The 19,076-nt window shown below is 53.7% G+C and overlaps 1 protein-coding gene across 2 annotated transcripts; it reads left to right on the top strand.

The window, feature by feature from the left end:
• The first annotated feature begins 7,216 nt into the window (after window positions 1-7,216).
• On the top strand, window positions 7,217-14,398 carry Arrdc1 (arrestin domain containing 1). Of its 2 annotated transcripts, XM_004640344.2 has the most exons (8): window positions 7,217-7,386; window positions 11,929-12,039; window positions 12,482-12,532; window positions 12,630-12,784; window positions 13,026-13,208; window positions 13,282-13,458; window positions 13,532-13,973; window positions 14,049-14,398. In XM_004640344.2, exons 1-8 carry the CDS (start codon window positions 7,269-7,271, stop codon window positions 14,111-14,113), a joined length of 1,302 nt encoding a protein of 433 aa, XP_004640401.1. In that variant the 5' UTR covers window positions 7,217-7,268; the 3' UTR covers window positions 14,114-14,398. The 2 variants fall into 2 exon arrangements, with proteins under 2 accessions (XP_004640401.1, XP_023556275.1); XM_023700507.1 differs by having other exon boundaries at window positions 13,532-14,398.
• The last annotated feature ends 4,678 nt before the right edge of the window (window positions 14,399-19,076 follow it).

The raw sequence follows: 19,076 nt of genomic DNA, 5'->3' as shown, positions 1-19,076 counted from the left end.
ACAAGGCAGCAAGAACCTCAGCATTACAGGTTGAAGAAGGGCTCATGGGGGACTGGGGATATAGCTCAGTGGTGTAAGCACCTGCTTGGCAAGCACAAGGTCCCAAGTTTGATTCCCAGTACCACCAAAAAAAAGAAGGAGAAGGAGAAGGAGAAGGAAGAAGGAGGAGGAGGAGGAGGAGGAAGAGGAGGAGGAGGAAGAGGAGGAGGAGGAGGAAGAGGAGGAGGAGGAGGAAGAGGAGGAGGAGGACGGGCTCATGGAATGACTGGGAGAGCGGTGATGACCTTCTTTCATCTTCACGATTTCAGTCTTAGGAGGTGGGAGAGGATGGCTCACCCCTAATGAAATAATGCAAAATTTCAAAAGAGTGATACTAACAATCCCAAGCCTTCTGTTCATCCCTAGGGAAGTATGTAAAACTAGCCACTGTGAAGTTGTGGTCCCCAACAATTTCTAAATAATGGATCCACCTTGAGACCATATTTTTTTTTCTTTAAATTTATGTATCTGGTACAGGGTCTCGCTATGCAGCTCAGACTCATAGTGACCCTTCTGTTCCAGCCTTCCCATCACTGGGATTCCAGACATGCACACCACGTGCCAGCTTCAGTGGCCAGCTTGGCATGCAGCTAGCACGGCATGTAGCACCAGGAATTGAACCTGGGTCCTTGTGCCTGCCAGGCAGGCACTTAGACTGCTGAGCTATCTCTCCTGCCCAAGACCATATTCTTAAGTGAAATAAATCAGACACACATATTTTAATACTGCATTGTTTCTCCAAGTGAGAAACAAAAAGTGTAAACAAGGACCAAATTGTATACAAGATATTGGGAAATGGGAAGAAAATATTCAATTGGGCAGGGAAACAAGGGAGAAGTGGGGAAGCAAAGGAAGGAAGGGATAAGAAAAAGAAAATAGAAGGAAAAACGTGGAAATAAGAGCTTTGCAAATAAGGACGGGTAGAGGGGCTGGAGGAAGGGGAGGGCATGGGAAACAAAGAAATGTAAGATCTATCATGCACAGGGACAATTCCCTATTACATCATTATGTATATTTAAAATGCGCCAATAAAAAAAGAAAAAAGCTGGGTGTAATCTCAACACTCAGCAGGCTGAGGCAGGAGGATCACCATGGGCTTGAGGCCAGCGTGGGTCATACAGCAAGTCCAGCTTGAACTCCATAGTGAGACCCTGTCTCAGAAAACGAAAACCAGGGGCTGGGAAGATGGCTCAGTAGAACAAGCACTTGCCTGGCAAGTTGCAAGGGCCTGAGTTCAATCCCCAGTTCCTCCAAAAATAAAAATAAAAATAAAGAAAAACAACACACACACACACACACACACACACACACACACACACACACCAAGAAACTATCTCTGGAAGCATGGGATTCTCCTCTGTTTCAGAGGAAACTTGATGCACCACATTTCTTTGAGAACCCCTTACTAAGGGATACAAAGTAGTGCCAGGGAAGATCACCTCAGCGTTCTTAGCACTTTCTTTTTCTTTTTCCTTTTTAGTGGTACTAGGGATTGAACCTGTGACCTTCTCATTCAGCTACATCCTCAGCCCTCCTTTTTTTAAACTTTAAGACAGGATTTCTCTCAGCCAGTTAGTTATCAAGGTTAGATTCAGACTTGTGATCTTCCTGCCTCAACCCCCAAAGTGCTGAGATTACAGGCACACACTCAGTTCCTGTGCTTCTTCTGAGCGCAACCTCAGGGTCCCTCTCTCTTGGGCACCAGATATCAAAGTCCCACTATTTGGAGGCAGTATGCTGTGCAAGCCCATGTGACAGGCCGGTAAGAGAGAATCCTGCTGCTCCAACCCAGTGGCCAGTGGCGGAGGTGTGAGGGCGGGGGTAAGACACCCTGGGGGCAGGGGCAGGGGCAGCTGCTCCAACCCAGTGGCCAGTGGCGGAGGTGTGAGGGCGGGGGTAAGACACCCTGTTGCAGCGGAGCCTGAGCCGAGCCACACCCAGCTTTCAGGATGAGTGATAAGTCTGGTGTTTGCTAGGTGATAAGAGGTGGCTGAAGCAGCTAGGGTCACTCATACACTTGCAGTCACTTGTAATCCAGGTCAGCTGTGTCCCCACATGCTGGTGTCTTTCTGCTCCTCTCCGACTCTCCCTCTCCTCTTTCCTCTGTTCTCTCTCCATAGCATAATCATATATTTTCACAGGGTAGTGCAGGGCTCCTGTAGATGGGCTAGGCCTACAACTACTGTGGAAACTTCCTTAGGGCAATTCTGCGAGGTAAAGTGACTCCCTGGCCAGCAGATCTCCACAGGAGGGGACAGTGTCTACCTCTGCTGCAGCAGCACAAAGAGATAAAAGGAGTGCTTGGCAGAGGCCCTCCAAGCCCAACCAGCAGGCAGGGGGAGCTCCTGCAGTCCAGTGGAGGGTGACAGAGAGGCTCTACTCAGGGTCTTTTCTATTTCCTGTATTTCATGGTGCTGTGAGACCCTGGAGTGGGGTTAATTCTGGAGGGACTATCCCTTCTGGGCTCACTGGCATTACAGTGCACGAATGGCTGGCTGTGACCACAATTTTCCTGTACAAACCAGCCCTGGCCGAGCCTGTAGCTCCATCCACATCCTTGAGCTGACTCTTGCTCAAGCCACCTCTTCCCTGCCCTAAGCCACAGGTACCACAGGCCAGAGCCTGCTGAGACAGTTCAGCCTGTCCTTGGCTTGCTCAGGGTCTCCTGCCTTGCACATGCTTTGGAAGGTCCTGGGCTGCACCTTTGCCCTTCTCCTAATGGAGCTTTCTCTGTGGCCTGATGGGTGCCCCTGCTCTTGGGAACCTCTCTCCTCACCAAACTTTGTTTGAGCAAAACCCAGGAAGAGCCAGGAGGTGAAAGTCATCTTTGTGGATTCTGAAGTCGGGAGAGGAGTTGCAGAGGACAGAGAGCCAACAGAAGAAACCACCAGGCACTGTGGGGGTTTGGCAAAGACCAGGAAGATGTGGGGCAGCGTCCTGGGAACATAAGAGCATTTGCAGCCAGGAGTTCTCAGGGTGCAGTGCAGTAGAAGTGGCAGTGAGGAGCCACAGGCCTCAGCCTGCTTCCTGGCCCAGGGAGGGGGCTGGGTATGAAAGCATCCACATCACAGAGCACAGTGAAGCTGGGCTTCTTTGTTGGTCTCTTTGTTAACCCTGGGGAGAAACAGCAGCAGGAATGAGGAAAAGATAGATGAAAAGACAAGAGCTGGGTTGGGTGGTGGCCAATTGCCTGATTGGCAAATGACCACCCAGACACACACACACACACACACACACACACACACACACACACACACCAGTAGGGGCATTTATCTATAGCTTTGTAAAGTTAGTATCATGAGACCCAAGGTTGCCTAGTGACTAATAGCTGACATTGACCAGGCAGGATGCTTTTCTCAGGACTGAGGTAGCTTGACTGCTTTAGGCGCTGAGGCCTAGTCCCACTCTCACACATTTGATCAATTTCCAGCTTCAGTAGCTCCCAGCACTTAGAGTGGAAAGCAGAATGGGACCTTCTCGGAAGAGACTGAAGATAAATGTGAAGGTTGAGTGATTGTGTCAACTTGAATTTAGTTAAGAGAAGCTTAACTAAATCTGCTGGGCAATTTTACACCCTAGTGTGGCTTTTCACCTGGATGGCATAAAGGGGAAATCAGGAAGGACAGATTGGCTTCTGTTCTTTAGAAGAGTGAAGAGGAAGAAGAGGAAGAAGAAGGAGGAGGAGGAGGCGGCAGAGGAGGAGGAGGAGAAGGAGAAGGAGAAGGAGAAGGAGAAGAAGAGGAGGAGGAGGAGAAGGAGGAGAAGGAGAATGAGAAGGAGAAGAAGGAGGAGACAAAGGAGAAGGAGAAGGAGAAGGAGGAGGAGGAGAAGGAGAAGAAGGAGGAGACGAAGGAGAAGGAGAAGAAGGAGGAGGAGGAGAAGGAGAAGGGGAAAGAGAAGAAGGAGGAGGAAGAGGAGAAGAAGAAGGAGAAGGAGGAGGAGAAGGAGAAGGAGAAGGAGAAGGAGAAGGGGAAGGAGAAGAAGGAGAAGGAGAAGGGGAAGGAGAAGGAGAAGGAGGAGGAGGAAGAGGAAGAGAAGGAGGAGGAGGAGGAGAAGGAGAAGAAGGAGAAGGAGAAGAAGAGGAGGAGAAGAAGGAGAAGGGGAAGGAGAAGGAGGAGGAGGAAGAGAAGGAGGAGGAGGAGGAGAAGGAGAAGGAGGAGGAGAAGGAGAAGGAGAAGAAGAGGAGGAGAAGAAGGAGAAGGAGGAGGAGGAGGAGGGGAAGGAGGAGAAGGAGAAGGAGAAGAAGGAGGAGAAAGAGAAGAAGGAGGAGAAGGAAAAGGAGGAGAAGGAGGAGGAGGAGAAGGAGAGTTCCATTCTCCCCTTCAGCTCGGACATCGTTTTCTGGCTGTCATGCAGACTTTTTAGTTCCCACCTCGGGAACCAGATCCATCGGCCTCCTGATACAAATGTGCCTGGACACTGCAGGGAGCTCCCTTCAGACAGAATCCTTCCAACTCCAGTGTGCAGAGCCCTCTGCCTGCTTCCTCATCCAGCTCGGGGTGGCCATCCTGAGCTAATCTTGTAACGGCTTACCCCTGTGTATACTTTGTGTTCTATCTGTTTCTCTAGCAGAACAGAGTGCAGGGCATCTGGGGAGTGAGTGGAACCCAGAGCAGGAGGGCACAGCTGGGAGGGAGATGGAGGTAGAGCAAAATGTGGCAAGCCCTGGGAGACCCAAGGTCAAGGCCACCTTGGTTCTGTCATTGTTGTTTTACCCCCAGCAGCATCCAGCACAGCCCTGCTCCTCCTTTCTGAGATTCTGTATTCTTGGTTCTGCCAACTTGGCATCTGGGTGCTGCGCCCACTCTCTCTGCGCCCACTCTCCCTCTACTCACAGGGACCTCTATCTCTGTGCTCCGGAGTCTCCATTTAACTGAGTGGCTGGTAGCACATGCCCACCAGGAACACGGGATCTGAGAGGACTTGTGGGGCCACCTCACCTGTCACAAATCTCCTCGGGCTCCTCTCCTTTCCAGCCTAAGTCCCTGTTCCATTTGTTTGTTGGAAATAACCAGGTTAGGTTTCAGAGTGGTGTCCCAAATGCAGACAACGCCCAGCCCTCACTTCAAATACAGGCTGCAAAACAGTTACCAAATCCTTAGCTTCTGCTCCCCACCAACCCACCTGGAAAGGCCTAGCCTATGGGTGTCTGGCAGCTGGTCACCCACCCCAAATGACATGTGGGTATCTCCTCTTCCTTGGGCTGCTGTTCTGTGCACTGACTTCCTTTTATGACCCTTCAGGACGGGCTAGTCAGCAGCGCCCCAAGGTGTCCCACCTGGCTTACACTTACTGTACCTCTGAATACAGACATGTCTTGATTTACATCTGGGTTACATCCTCATCAACCAAAGAATGATAGTAGAGCTGGGCGTGGTGGTACATGACTGTAATATGTGTGGGCATGTGTGTGAGTGCACGTACACACACACACACACACACACACACACACACACACTCTGGGAGGCTGATGCAAGTGGATCACAAGTTCAATGCCAGCCTGGGGAATATAACAACTCCTGTGAAAGCTTGTGTCAAGAGAAAAGAAAAGGGGCTGGTGAGATGGCTCAGTGGTCTAAAGCACCTACCTAGAACAAACTAAGCTAAGCAAAGCACAGGGACCGCGGTTCAATCCCCCAGCACCACATGCCAGCCAGCCTGACCCCTGATGAGCTGAGCTGGCCACACACACACACACACACACACACACATAAATAAAATAAAATAAAAAAGAGAAAAGAAAAAACTGGGGATGAGAATTCCCAGCACTACAGAAATAAACAAAAGTTAAAAAGGGAAAGTGGGGGCCAGCAAGATATCTCAGCAGTATAAAGCACCTGCTTAGGCAAGTGCAGGGGCCAAGGTTGGAGGTTCCATCCTTGGCACCACATGCTGCACCAGCCCGGCCCCCAGGCCCAGCGGCCACAAAACAAAAAGCAGTGACAGTGGTCAATTTCTGGCAAGCATGAGGTCATGAGTTTGATTCCTGATACCAAAGAAGAAGAAGAAGAAGAAGAAGAAGAAGAAGAAGAAGAAGAAGAAGAAGAAGAAGAAGAAGAAGAAGAAGAAGAAGAAGAAGAAGAAGAGTGACAGTGGAAAGACAGGTATGGCGGCACTTGGGAGGCTGAGGCAGGAGGCTCATCCCAAGTTTGAGACCATCCTGGGCTACAAGACCCTATCTTCAAAAGACAAAACAACAACAAAAGCGACAGTGGAAAATGCCTGAGAGGAGACGACATTAAATGCCGTGAAGCTACCAAGCATCGGTGCTTGTCTAGCCTCAGACGTACTCAGACCCCTCACATGAGCCCACACGTGGGACAGTCGCCCCGCACGACTGCTTTGCAAAGCGTGCCAAGCATCTCAGTAAATGTATTCAACATGTACTGAAAGTGAAAACGAAGGGGGGGGTTTGGAACATTCATAGCCTGGCATGATGGTGAAAACCTGTAATCCTAGTATCTTGAGAAGCTGAGGCAGGAGGGTCTTGAGGGTCTTAAGTTTGAGCCCAGAAAAATCACTGAGATGTCTCAAAACAAAACACCAAACCCTGTGCTGCAGCTTAGTGCTAAGGTCCTGGGCTCGACCTCCCATCAGCATAATTTCTCCTGGTTTTAGAGTCATCGGCAGCCCCCAGTACCCCTACCCCTGCTGTTGGATGCTAGCTAGGTCGGTCCCATGAAAACTCTGCACCCGCGTCCCTATCAGCTCCGGAGGAGCGAGCCCAACGGACGCGGGAAACTAGGCCGGCTGAGCGCCCCCGGGACGTCTTGCAGGCCCGCGGGGTGGCGTACCCGGGCGCAGGGGAACCAGGCGGGCTGAGCGAGGCTGGTGCGCAGCACAGGTGAGCCGGGCGGGTCTCCCCATCCTCGGCTGGGCAGGTCCAGGGGCCAGGGGGCGGGTCTTGGAACCGGGGTGGGGCTGGGTCCTGAGCCTCGGCGCCGGCTGAGGGGACGGATCCTAGTCAAGGGACGGGGCTCCGGGAGAAGCAAAGGAGGGCCGTAGAGGGCCTTTGCCCCAGACAGACATTGCACCTGGCAGGTTAGCTAGAAGCGGTACGGGGTGGGGCTGGGCCGCGGGCAGTTGGAAAGACCCGGTCCCGCAGCGAAGGCGGGGCCGAGTTCTGCTCGGGGGCGTGTCGCGGTCTTGGGGCGGGGCCTCACCCTTGGGGCGGGGCCCTGTCCTCCGAGCTGGCCGAGGTGTCTGTCCGCGGCGCGGGTGGCCGCGGCATGGGGCGGGTGCAGCTCTTCGAGATCAGCCTGCGCCAGGGCCGCGTCGTCTACTGCCCGGGGGAGACGCTGGTCGGGGTCGTGCGCGTGCGCCTGGCGGCTCCACTGCCCTTCCGAGGTGGGCGCGGGAAGCTGGATCGGGCGGTGGGGTAGTCTCCTGAGGGGAGGTCGTTAGGGCCCCCAGGCCTGGGACCCGAGTCCCGGGAGCTCGTGCACTCTCGGGGCACCGAGCGCCGCAGCCCCGCCGGGGTGGGAGGCCAACGGCGGCCGGGGCGGGGCTGGCGCCCGGTGGCCCAGTCCTTCCGCATCTGTTCCTTCCTGTTCTTTCCGTCTTGGGCGGCCCAATCTCTAGCCGAGACCACCCTATCCCTGGACACCGCAGGCCTCTGACCTTCTTCTCCAGGTGTCTAGGTTCGCCTGCGCCCGCACCTGCTGAGTTCTCGCCGGAAGTCCAGCCCACTCTGGGCCCCCAGCGTCCTCGGTCCCGAGAGTGCTGGGCACTCTTGCTCCAGTGAGAGTCAGACCTGGTCCAAGGCCACGGGTCTCCAGTAGGTCTGGAAAGCAACTACCTGCACCCTGCCTAAGACTGGCTCTTGTTGCTCGAGTGGCTGATCTGGGCTGGGCCCAGGGGCTGAGCCGGAGCCTCTGCTGGTGCAGACCTCTGGGACTTTGGGAGTGGGAATCGGATTGCTGAGGTAGCTACACTGATAGAGCCTCGGCCTGTGTGAGCCTCCTCTGCCCATCCACAGGTGTAGCTGCTTTCCTGGACGAGACCCTGGGTAGGACTTGATGGCTGAGCTCTCAGGGTAGGGTGTGGTGGGCAGTGTGGTGGCCTCTGGCTTTGAGTGTGAGGCTGGTGTGGCTGTCCCAGTGGGTGCCTCACTGCCTTGGCCTCCTGTGAGAGCCACCTGGCTGCTTGGCCCAAACTCCAGCTGCCCACTTCCCTCTGAATTTGGCCCTGGGGCTCATGTTGTTGACAGTGCGCCCCTCCGTTGTGGAAGACAGAAGCCATCTTTGCCCTTTGTTCAGTTGTCCTGGCGCTGTGATGCTCCCTGTCCCTCAACCTCATGCAGGTTGCCAGGGTCTAGGAGAAAGCTGGGTGGTGGTTGTAGATGCTTGTCAGCTCTGCCCTTTTTGGTCCTTCTCTCCTGTATCTCCAATTGGAGTTGTGTTTGGGTGGGGGCAGGTATGGCCACTGCAGAGGGCATTGCAGTGAGAGGCCAGCTCTTCTTGAGCAATATGAGGTGAGGGTGAGGCGAGGCCTCCATCCTGGCCCAGCAGAATGTGATATAGGCCATGTGCATGTGGGCTGGGGGACATGCGGACCAGTACAGAGCCCCTATGTGGAGGTCACTTCCAGGCTTGTCTATTCTCTCCTTCCCTCTCTGGCTTGGATTGGGGTGGACAGAGCATTGTATTGTGTGCCAGCCCCGAGCCTCTGTGTGACAGGTAGAATGTGGGTAAATAGACAGCTAGTTGAGGAGGGTGAGGGAGCCCCAGCTCTTCCCAGTTGTACATGGGGCTCAGGGGCTTCCTCCAGCCTCCCATGGGGCGGGAGAAGAAAGGCCACAGTACTTTTTTCCCTACATTCAAAAGATATTGCTGAGCTCCTGCTAGGCCCAGTAGGTATACCAGGAAGGCACCCCACACCCTGGAAGGATGCACGCTGCCTTGGGTTTCCCAGTCTTGCTCTCTGAATTCCTGTCCTGTGAGTGACAGTGACAGTCAGCCCCTGGACACGAGGATCCTGCTGCCTGAGAGCTGATGTGGAAGGAAGGCTGTTCTCTGGAGCCTCTGCGGGGCTGGGCGGGGCAGCCCCACACTGCTGTGGCACAGACCTGAGCTCTGATCACAGAGCACTCTTGGTGTTCACATGGTGTGTCCGAAGCAGAACAGCACACTTGAAGGAGTGATGTGGACAAGAGCTCAGCTTTAGAACTAGGAGAGAGGTATGGAGGAATCTTTGGATCCGTGTCCAGGTACCAGGAAGAGGGCTACTGGGCAGGTTAGAGTGCAGTGAGAGGAAAAGTTCCAGAAGTTACCAAGGAACTTGGTTTTCATGGTGATTTTCCTAAGAGAAACAGAGCAGCCCCAGCCTCTGTGCTGACACCTGCAGCTTGGGGCCTGCCTTTGTTAGGCTGCTGAACGCGTGTGTGGGGCAGCACTGTACGGCGTATGGTACTTTACAGTCTTGGCATGTGGGGGGGGCCTTGCCATAGCACTGTGTCTGGTTCAGGGCAGTGCTGTGGTGTTGCCTGCTCACCTGCAGGGTCACTACTGAAGAGTAGCCCAGCCAGGTATGGCCAGCAGGCCATCCAGTTCTGCAGCTTGTCCTGGTCACTGGGAGAGAAGGGGGAGCTTCTGCTCCCATGCGCTGTCTCCAGCAGCAGGGAGACCCCTCCCAACATGTCCAGGACACCCCTCACTTTCCCTGGGCCGAACTGCATCCTGTGACCTGCTTGATCCGTGGATCAGGGAAACCAGAAAGTGGGCCTTGACCATTGAGAACCGGTGCCCTGAGGAGGCTTCCCAGCCTGACCTGCCGCTCGCTGCAAGGCCGAGGAGGATCTTCAGGTGTTTTGATGAAGTGGCAGGCAGGCTGCTGGCAAGCCCTCTACCTCTGTTGTCCCTGCTGAGAGAGCTGGGTATTGGGCATCGTCTACAGGAGACCTGGTGTGGGTCTGGTATTGGAAAGATCACAGAACGCTGAGTGAGAGCAGAATCAGCTGGCACCCTGTTGCTTCACCTGAATTCTGGGGGGCTCAGGCTGGGCAACTGATGGCTTCAGTGAGGCATCGATCGACTGCTCTTGCTAGCACCCTTGTGTGAGGCTCCTGGTGAGTGTGTCCTCAGAGAGTTGCTGGGTGTCGTGCACATGAAGCCGCAGCAGGTCCACCCTGAATCAGCTTAGGGTTAACGAGAGTAAGGGCTGCTTTTTCATCTCTCCTAACATGTGTCAAAGTACTTAATATTTACCAGTCTGATGGGTTGGAGTGATAAATAAGGCCTTCCCTTTCCATTATCCACTGCTATATAGAAGCCACACCAAGTGGCAAAGGGTGTAGCTCAGTGGCAGAGCACTGCCCAGCACGTGTGAGGCCTGAGGTTCAACTCCCAGCAAATGCCTACCCAGCAAGAGTTCAAACCCTGCTACCAAAAAAAAAAAAAAGTTCACTCTTGCTTTTAGGGTTAGACATTTCTTTCTTTCTCTTTCTTTCTTTCTTTCTTTCTTTCTTTCTTTCTTTCTTTCTTTCTTTCTTTTTTTCTTATTTTTGGTGGAATTGGAGATCGAACTCAGGCCCTCGTGCTTACCAGGGAAGCGCTTATTCTACTGAGCCATCTCCCCGGCCCCAAGGGTTAGACATTTGGGCAACGAAGGGCAGGACAGCAGAGGGCATCTGCAGCTTAGTGCCATCAACTGGCACCTGATGAGTGGTCCTTGGATAGTACCCAGGCCTGACTAGGGGAACCATACCCTTTCCAGAATTCCTGGTGTGTGGCAGCACCCTTAGCGTCTACTGTGCCTGTCTGGATCTTCCAGGACATCCTGTCTGAGCCTGTCCTCCTCTGAGCCAGAACTGGAACTGTTCACTCTGGCCTGGGGTGGCCTGCTGAAGGAGTGGGGTCCAAATCAGGGCCCAGGCTGAGCTGAACAGAGACTGAAGGCGAAGGACAGGACAATGGTGTGGGAAGGAAGAACTCCCTCTGGGAGACACAGGCCATCGATCAGGAGGAGATGTGTGTGGGAAACCACTTGGGGAAGAGGGTGAGGAGGGTCTTCAGAGGAAGCTGAGGCTCCCTAGCTGGCCAGCGGGGAGGGGGCAGGTAGGACTGACCCTTGGGTACTGGGCTCACTAGTGTTGCTCCTGCCTCGTGGCTTTGTCAGAAAGGTGTCAAGAGTCTGAGTCCCCTTCCCTCACATGACTCTAGTGGGGTCTGGAAAAGAGACCAAAGAGGAGGGTGCAGGGTGCCCATCCCTGGTTCCCACCTGATAGCTGTTTGGGTCTCCTGCTGTGGTGGCATCTGTGGGCTTGGTCCTTGTTTGTGCCTGGTTCTGTTATATCATATGCTATGACTGCCTGACCATAATGGGGTCTGAATCAGCAGCTCTGGGGACTAAGGAGCTTGAGTCCTACCTCCGGTGCTCTGGGGACAGGGCTGTCCCCACCCTCTGGGCAGTGGGCCCAGGAAGTCAGGGCTGCCCTCCTAGGTGCCAGTCAGCGATCTGCTCAGGCAGGTCTGACCACATTCCTCCAGCTGAGAGCTGGCAGTTAGCTTCCTGGGGCCCTGAAGGGGTACCTCCCACTTAGCTGACTTGTGGTGGAAAGGTGGAGCACCCCAAGCATTTCCTGGGGGCTGGGTTTTCAGAGGGCTGGCTGGGGCCACAATTACTCTTCTGATGATGGTAGTTCTGGGGTGGTCCTCTGTGGATTACAGGGCAAGTGAAACTGCCTGCCAGGTCCGTTCCCAGCCTAGCTCCCTGGGAATTCCCTAAAGCAGTGCAGCTGCCAGGTGCTCCTGGGAAGGTGGCAGGCTGATTGTTTCCCAGGCCCTGTATAGGTGGAGCTCCTTGTTCCCTGGGTGCTGAACTGTGCTGGGGGCAGGAAAGGGTCCAGGCTGGCTGGCTGGATCTCACCCCTTTTACCCCCACTCCTTACAGCCATCCGGGTGACCTGCACAGGATCCTGCGGGATCTCCAACAAGGCCAATGATGTGGCATGGGTGGTGGAAGAGAGCTACTTCAACAGCTCCCTGTCGCTGGCTGACAAGGGTGAGTTTGGGAGCCAGTTATCAACCCATGTAGTGACCCCTGGGGCAGTCTTTGCCTACGGTGGGGCCTGTCTAGTCTCCCCTCTCCACAGCTGCCTCTTGGTTTCCTGTGCTGGAGGCGCTACTGCAGTTCTCTTCCCTGCAGCCACTGCCTCATGGGCTGGGTGGCCAAAGGGGGCCATTTTTTCTGTGGTGCTGGATCTGCATGTGCTCTGATTCTGGGGGGAATCTGTCCCGCTTCCTGAATCTCTTTCACATCCAAGGGCATCTTGGTGGTTCTTGGCCAGCCCATGACTATGCTGTTGTTGGGCTGGAGAGAGGCCAGGAGACCAACAGCCATGTGCAGCATAGGCTGGCTGGCGGAGGTGCCCGCGGCTGTCCGGAGCTGTGGCTGGCCTGTGGGCCTCCCTGGGCCTGTCCCCACCTCACTCCTGTCTCTGCAGGGAGTCTACCTACAGGAGAGCACAACTTTCCCTTCCAGTTCCTGCTTCCAGGTGAGAGCTGGCCTGGATGGCTGGTGGGGACAGCAGCTATGGGACACTGGGCCTGGCACAAGGAGGTACCGGGTGCCAGTCTCTGCTGTCTACTCAGCCACAGCACCCACATCCTTTGAGGGTCCGTTCGGGAGGATTGTGCACCAGGTGAGGGCTACCATCGACACACCAAGGTTTTCCAAGGATTACAAGTGCAGCCTTGTATTCTACATTTTGAACCCACTGAACCTGAACAGCATCCCAGATATCGAGGTGAGGATGGAGCAGGGGTCTCCTTGGTAGCCCCCACCCCTTGGGGATGTGGGGAGAGCCAGGCCTGGGGCTCTGTGTTCAGTACAGCCAGGGCAGTCAGGGTAGGTCTGGAAGCAGCAAGCAGGAGCCTCTGTCTGAACCAACTGCTGGTGCCTGAGGCAAGGCTGAGCAGGCCGCCCATTGCCACTGGGATGCAGCTTGCGCTCACCTGCCAAGCTCCTCCCTGATCCTCTCCCCCAAGCAACCCAATGTGGCCGCCACCACTAAGAAGTTCTCCTACAAGCTGGTGAAGACGGGCAGCGTGGTTCTCACAGCTAGCACTGATCTTCGGGGCTACGTGGTGGGACAGGTGCTTCGGCTACAGGCCGACATCGAGAACCAGTCTGGCAAGGACACAAGCCCTGTGGTGGCCAGTCTGCTGCAGGTCAGAACCTTCTCTGGCTGCCCAGGGTGGGGGTTGCCAGCCTGCCCTGGCTCACAGACTGGTCTTTTCCCAGAAAGTATCATACAAGGCCAAGCGCTGGATCTATGATGTGCGGACCATCGCCGAGGTGGAGGGTGCTGCTGTTAAGGCCTGGCGGCGTGCTCAGTGGCAAGAGCAGATTCTGGTGCCTGCCTTGCCCCAGTCAGCCCTGCCAGGCTGCAGCCTCATCCACGTCGACTACTACCTGCAGGTTGGTACTGCTGTAAGACGGGAGGTGAGGCCACGTGGCCTTGCACTGGCCCTCATCACCTCGTCCTCTCCAGGTCTCCATGAAGGTGCCTGAAGCCACTGTGACCCTCCCAGTCTTTGTCGGCAATATTGCTGTGAACCAAACCCCACTGAGTCCCCAGCCAGGCCCTGGGCCCCTTCCCAGAACCTCACCATCAGTGGTGCCCTCGGCGCCACCTCAGGAGGAGGCCGAAGCTGCGGCTGCGGCTGGTGGACAGCACTTCTCTGACCTGGTCTCCCTCTGCACCAAAAGCCACTCACAGCAGCAGCCACTACCAGCTGGCTTGGGTTCTGCGCCTGGCGCCCCAGAGCTCTGTGCTCAGGATGGCAACCCTGCCCCCGGCTCTCTGTACCCTCCTTTGTGCATCTCTACAGGCGCCACCGTCCCTTACTTTGCAGAGGGCTCAGCGGGCCCTCTGCCCACCACCAGCGCCTTGATTCTCCCCCCAGAGTATAGCTCGTGGGGCTATCCTTATGGTGAGTGCAAAGTTGTGACTGGGTTGGGGGGAGATAAGCTACAAGACCCTTGCAGACCCCACTCTGTCCCCCCAGAGGCTCCGCCATCCTATGAGCAGAGCTGCTGCAGTGCTGACCCTGGCCTGAGCCCCGGGAGCTGACCCTCCAGAGCTGACCTATGCTGCCTTCTCTGATGGGCCAGGCCTGTGCCCTGGGACAGGACACCCAGGGCCTTGTGCCTTTGCTCTCTGCCTGGCCCAGTCACTCAGGACTCATGCCTGCCTAGGACCAGCCTCTCCTGGCTCCCCTAGAGTCGGCCCTCTTCTCCTGTGGACTGGGGGCTGGGGGTGGCAAGGGCTTGGAACCAGAAGAGACTGTAAATAAAGCGCTTTATTTGTGGAACTGGGCAGAGGCCCACTGGGCAATCTGCCCGCCCATGCCTTCCATCCTCCTGTGTGGACCTCTGGTCCCGCCTCCGCCATGTTCCCCTTCCCTGGTCCCACCCAGGCTCTTTCCATCCCCTTCCCCTTCCCTTGTCTGTCTGGATCCTCACATCTGCCAAACTGACAGTTTTGGGGATGCCCTCCCCATCCCTTTCAAGGTGCACTCTGGCTTGCTGACTGGCACTTCTTATTCCACACCTGAGGAAACTGTGGGGAGAGAGCTTGCCAGGTCCCTGTTCTCAGTAGAATCTTGCCTTTGGCTCTCAGATCACTGCCTAGCTGGCATGGCTCAGTATCAAAGGCATGGGGCAGCACACATGGTTTAGTGAGGGCACCTGCCTCTGCCTGTGTTCTGCAGGCTGGAGGGATGTGGATGTGTTGGAGGCAGCTAAGGTAAACTTGGCCCAGTCCCAGCTAGAATTAGGTGCATGGTGATTGTGTTTGGTGTGTCCGCCATAGTACCTTGGCTGTGTAACAGTCACACAGGCTCTCAGGAGACAGTCCTGTGCTCTCCTCCCCCAGATAATCACAAGTAGAGGAGGGTGGATCCAGGCCTGCCTTATAGCTGTCACTCCCAAGTTGTTTCTACCTTCTGATTGTTCTGTGCCCTGGCCTGCTGGGTCTGCACACCATCGTTGGGAAGTGTGTTGTATCACTTGCACACTTGCCAGTGGCCACACTTGCTGTTGGTGATGTAGCCTTTTACTAGGCAGGTGGAAGGTGAGTATTGGAGAAAAGCAAAAAGTAGGCTGCAGGCAGGACAGCCACCTCGTGGAAGTTCAGTGGCCAGCTGTATAACCTAGCTGGTGGTCAGCTCCTGTGCTTCAGTTTACTCATAAAATGTGGATATGTACAGGGACTGCCTCTCAGGATGTGAAATACATACATGTTCAGTCGCAGGGTAGGTGGTCAGTGACTATTCTAGGCTAGCCAGGTCTGCCTGTTGGGAAAATGGGAACAGAGGGCTTCCTGTGGGCTACATTTTAGTTTTTGTAAGCTACTTGGGATATATTCATTTACAGTTATATTTGTTGGGTCAAGAATTTCCCCCACATTTTAGGTCCACATACTCATTTACCAAGTATTTGTTTTCTTATTTGCCACATATTTTAGGTACAATAGTGCAAAGACAAGTATGCCAAGTATATGCCAAGTAAGGGTGTAGGAGAGTCGGGGTAGAGCTGAGTAAATCAAATGTGAGGTGCCTGTCTTAGTTACTTTTCTCATTGTTGGAACAAAATACCTGACACACAAGTTAAAGGAGGAAAGGTTTATTTTAGCTTACAGTGTATAGAGGTTTCGGTCCATAGTCATTTGGCTCAGACAGGGCAGCACTGCAGACAAGCAATTATGGCATGGCAGGCGGGAAGCAATGAGCCTTTCCCTTTTTTCTTTCTTTTTAAAATATATTTGGTACAGGGTCTCACTACACATACCACACACGTGATCCTCTTGTTTTCGGCCTCCAGTGCTGGGCTTACAGGTGTGTGCCACCATGCTTTGACTCGGTCACCAGCTCAGCATGCCTGGGAATTGAACCCTGGTCCCTATGCTCACCTAACCAGGCACTTGGTCCACTGAGCTATCCTGCAGGCTCTGAGCCTATCCCTTTTATCACATCCAGTCTGCAAGCCTGTTGGTTGGTGCTACCCACACCTAGCATGGGTCTTCCCCTTATCCACATCCAGAGAACTATGCTAAACCAACAGTGAACTAATCCATTTTTCACACCTTAGATCCAGCCACCGCTAAAAAGCCCCTCTTATGAGATCATGAGAGTTTGGGGGACATCTAGATACAAGCCATAATAGTGTCATTTCTAATCTTTTCTGAAATCATATTTAAGAGGCAAAAATGGAAAAATAAGAAAAAGAAGATGCAAGGATGGTAAGGAAGCCGGCTACACAAACATCTGAGATAAAGGTTTCTGGAAAGGGACAGATGAAGCAGAGATGGCCAGGAGTGGGGGTGCATGCGTATAATCTTGCTGAGGCAAGATTGCTGTGGGTTCAAGGCAAGCCTGGGCTGATCTGCCTAGTGAGACCCTAAGGTAGGTGGGGGAAGAGGAATCAAGTTGGACTCCCGCACCTGTCATCAGTTGCCCTGAGATCTGGGTGACACTTGGGGCTGTGCATCTCCTCCTCTCGATCTGTGAGCATCAACAATTAGTAGAGTTAGTAGAATTGTTTCTACTCTGTCTCATCGCAAGACTGGGTCCAGAGTGGCTGTCAAGATTCAAGGCTTAAAAAAAAAGAAAAGATTCAAGGCTTTCTTAGTTCTTGTCACTGAGAACCACCATTTCACTTTATGCTTTTCCTCAAGTCCCAAGGACAGGAGAGGCAGGTCTGGTGGGAGCAGTGGCCTAAGACAGTTTATGTGGTGCTAGATATGCTATTCAGTCAAGGGTATTTGTGCTGCAGTAAAGGCCTTGACCTGTGTATAGCAAGCCTGTGCCTGGCAGGAGGCTTGGATAAACCAAGGAGAGCTTATCTCCTACCTGGAGCAACCCTCAGCCAACACCCTTCACCACATCTGGAGAATCCCCCAGCAGGGCAATGCCCCTGTCCCCTGGGGTACTGCCCCAGCCAAAGCACCCATTCCCAATCACAGCCTCCTCCCTAAGTAGGATATTTCTCCTTGTTGGAATGCCCTCGATTTAGGCCACCACCCCTAGCTGGAGTATCCACTCTACCTTGTGCCCTCTTGCTCCTGTAGGGGTAGAGGTCCTGTCTGATTAGAACACTCAAGTTGGGACATGCCCCAAACTGGGATCCCTTCTCCCAGCTGGGGCATTCCTCCTAACCAGGGAACCATCTCTCCATCCCAAGACTCTCCTCAAGGCTTCCTTAATGCTGGGGCCACTAAGCATAACCCTTAATTGGAAAATCACCATAGGGCACAACTCAGGGTGTGTACCTTCTGTGAAAGTCAAAGAAGTCAAAATCAGTGTGGGCCAGATGTTAAGAGGGGACACCTTGGTCTCCATTTTGGCCAACCCACCAGAATGTCAATTTAGAATTCAAGGCCCCCAGTAAAAAAGTTAAATAAATAAATTAAAAAAAAATAAGAATTCAAGGCCCCTGCAGGCCCCTCATCTGCAGGGTACACATCCTGAGCTTCAGAAAAGGTGCCTGAAACCCCATAGACTAGCCTGTATGTACTATGTGTTTTGTTATAATAAAGCTTAAATTAGGCACAGGAATAGAGTAGTCAAAACCAATAACAATTATAACACTACACTAATAAAAACAAGTGGTGTCTCAACTCTTAACGTTCTGTACTCCTCTGTGATAAGTAACACAATGCCTATGATGGGATGGCGAAAGCAGACACTGGTACTCCACACCATGCGGCTACTGACCTGATTGTTCGCCAGGAGGGCCATCTGTTTCGGGTAACCAGGGTGATCCCAGACTACACAGCCATTGCCATGTTGTTGGATGGATGCCAGGAGCAGTTACACAGCTGGGATCCTCTACGGCAGATTTTTTTCTCCCCCAAAACCTTTTGGAGGAACGTAATTGGAAAGATGTGTCCTTTAACTTCTCGAAGTGTTGCTGCAGAGGCTACAGTCCTTGAGCAGATACTATGAGTGTAAAGTATTTTATTCTTCGATGTCTCCCCCACTCCCTTGGTAGTATACTGTGAATTAGAGTTTGTCCTTTGATTTCTGTGCAATTGTAAAGATTGGCAAATTTTGGTTATGTTGGCACTGTTAGCTTTGTTACAGCGTTTTGTTTCTCTTTCAGCTTCAACATTGCTTGACATGTAGCAGGGGCGTGTTCACCGCCAAAAGCAGCGTCTGGAGTACTTTTTTTTCCCTTTTTTGTCTTTGACACAGGGTCTTGTTATACAGTTCAGGTTGGTCTTGAGCTCACCTTGTAGCCCAAACTGGCCTTGAACTCGAAAAGACCCTCCTGCCTCAGCCTCTGAGTGCTGCGATCAGTCGTGCACCATCATGCTCCGCTGCAGTAAAGTTTTGTTTCCTAGTCCAAAACTATTCCCAAGTCTATGCCACCATCTCTCCGTCCTCCTGAAGGGCTTCCCGTGGAAATCTTGGTGTAGGCTCAGTGCATTCTGATCAGGCATCATAACTCAGCACACGTTTTCTGCTCTCACCACTCACAAATTTAATGCTTTCTCCGTCCTAACGAAGCACTCATTATGCACTATAGCCTTAACTTTTGCAGTGTGAGGTGTGAGGGCAAAACTAGCAGGTTCCCCCCCCCCCCGCTATTTCGCAGATGCAAGATTTGTTCTTACCAGAGGTTAGCAACCTCCTTTCCTAAATAAGTCCAGAACTTTCATGTTTTCACTTCTTTTTGGCCTATTCGAATTGCCCGGCATCACGACTCTGGCGCTTTGGGGCCACCGTCAGGCAGGCTAAGGGCCACGGAATCGACAGTCGCGCCTCGCTGGAGGACGGTGAAGCTTCATTTGCCATGCAGAAGGGCGCGCAACGGAAAAACTAGTTTCTCATTTAATATTTGTGGGCTGTGGGTAGCGAGAAGGCTAACTGCCAAGAACGGCACTACACCCTGCGGCACTGCGGGACCCAGCAGAAGGGATCCCGGGGCGCTTAGGAATCTCGCCGCAGCAGCGGCGCTCCGGACCCCGGCACCGCGCAGGCGCACCCCCGACCCGCCCAGCGCGCAGGCGCCCCGGGGCTCGAGCCGGGCGC

Source organism: Octodon degus, unplaced genomic scaffold (genome assembly GCF_000260255.1).
Source record: "Octodon degus isolate 3935 unplaced genomic scaffold, OctDeg1.0 scaffold00123, whole genome shotgun sequence".
NCBI classification, from domain to species: domain Eukaryota; kingdom Metazoa; phylum Chordata; class Mammalia; order Rodentia; family Octodontidae; genus Octodon; species Octodon degus.
Note: the sequence above shows the minus strand (reverse complement) of the source record. Positions and strands in the feature narration are given on the sequence as shown.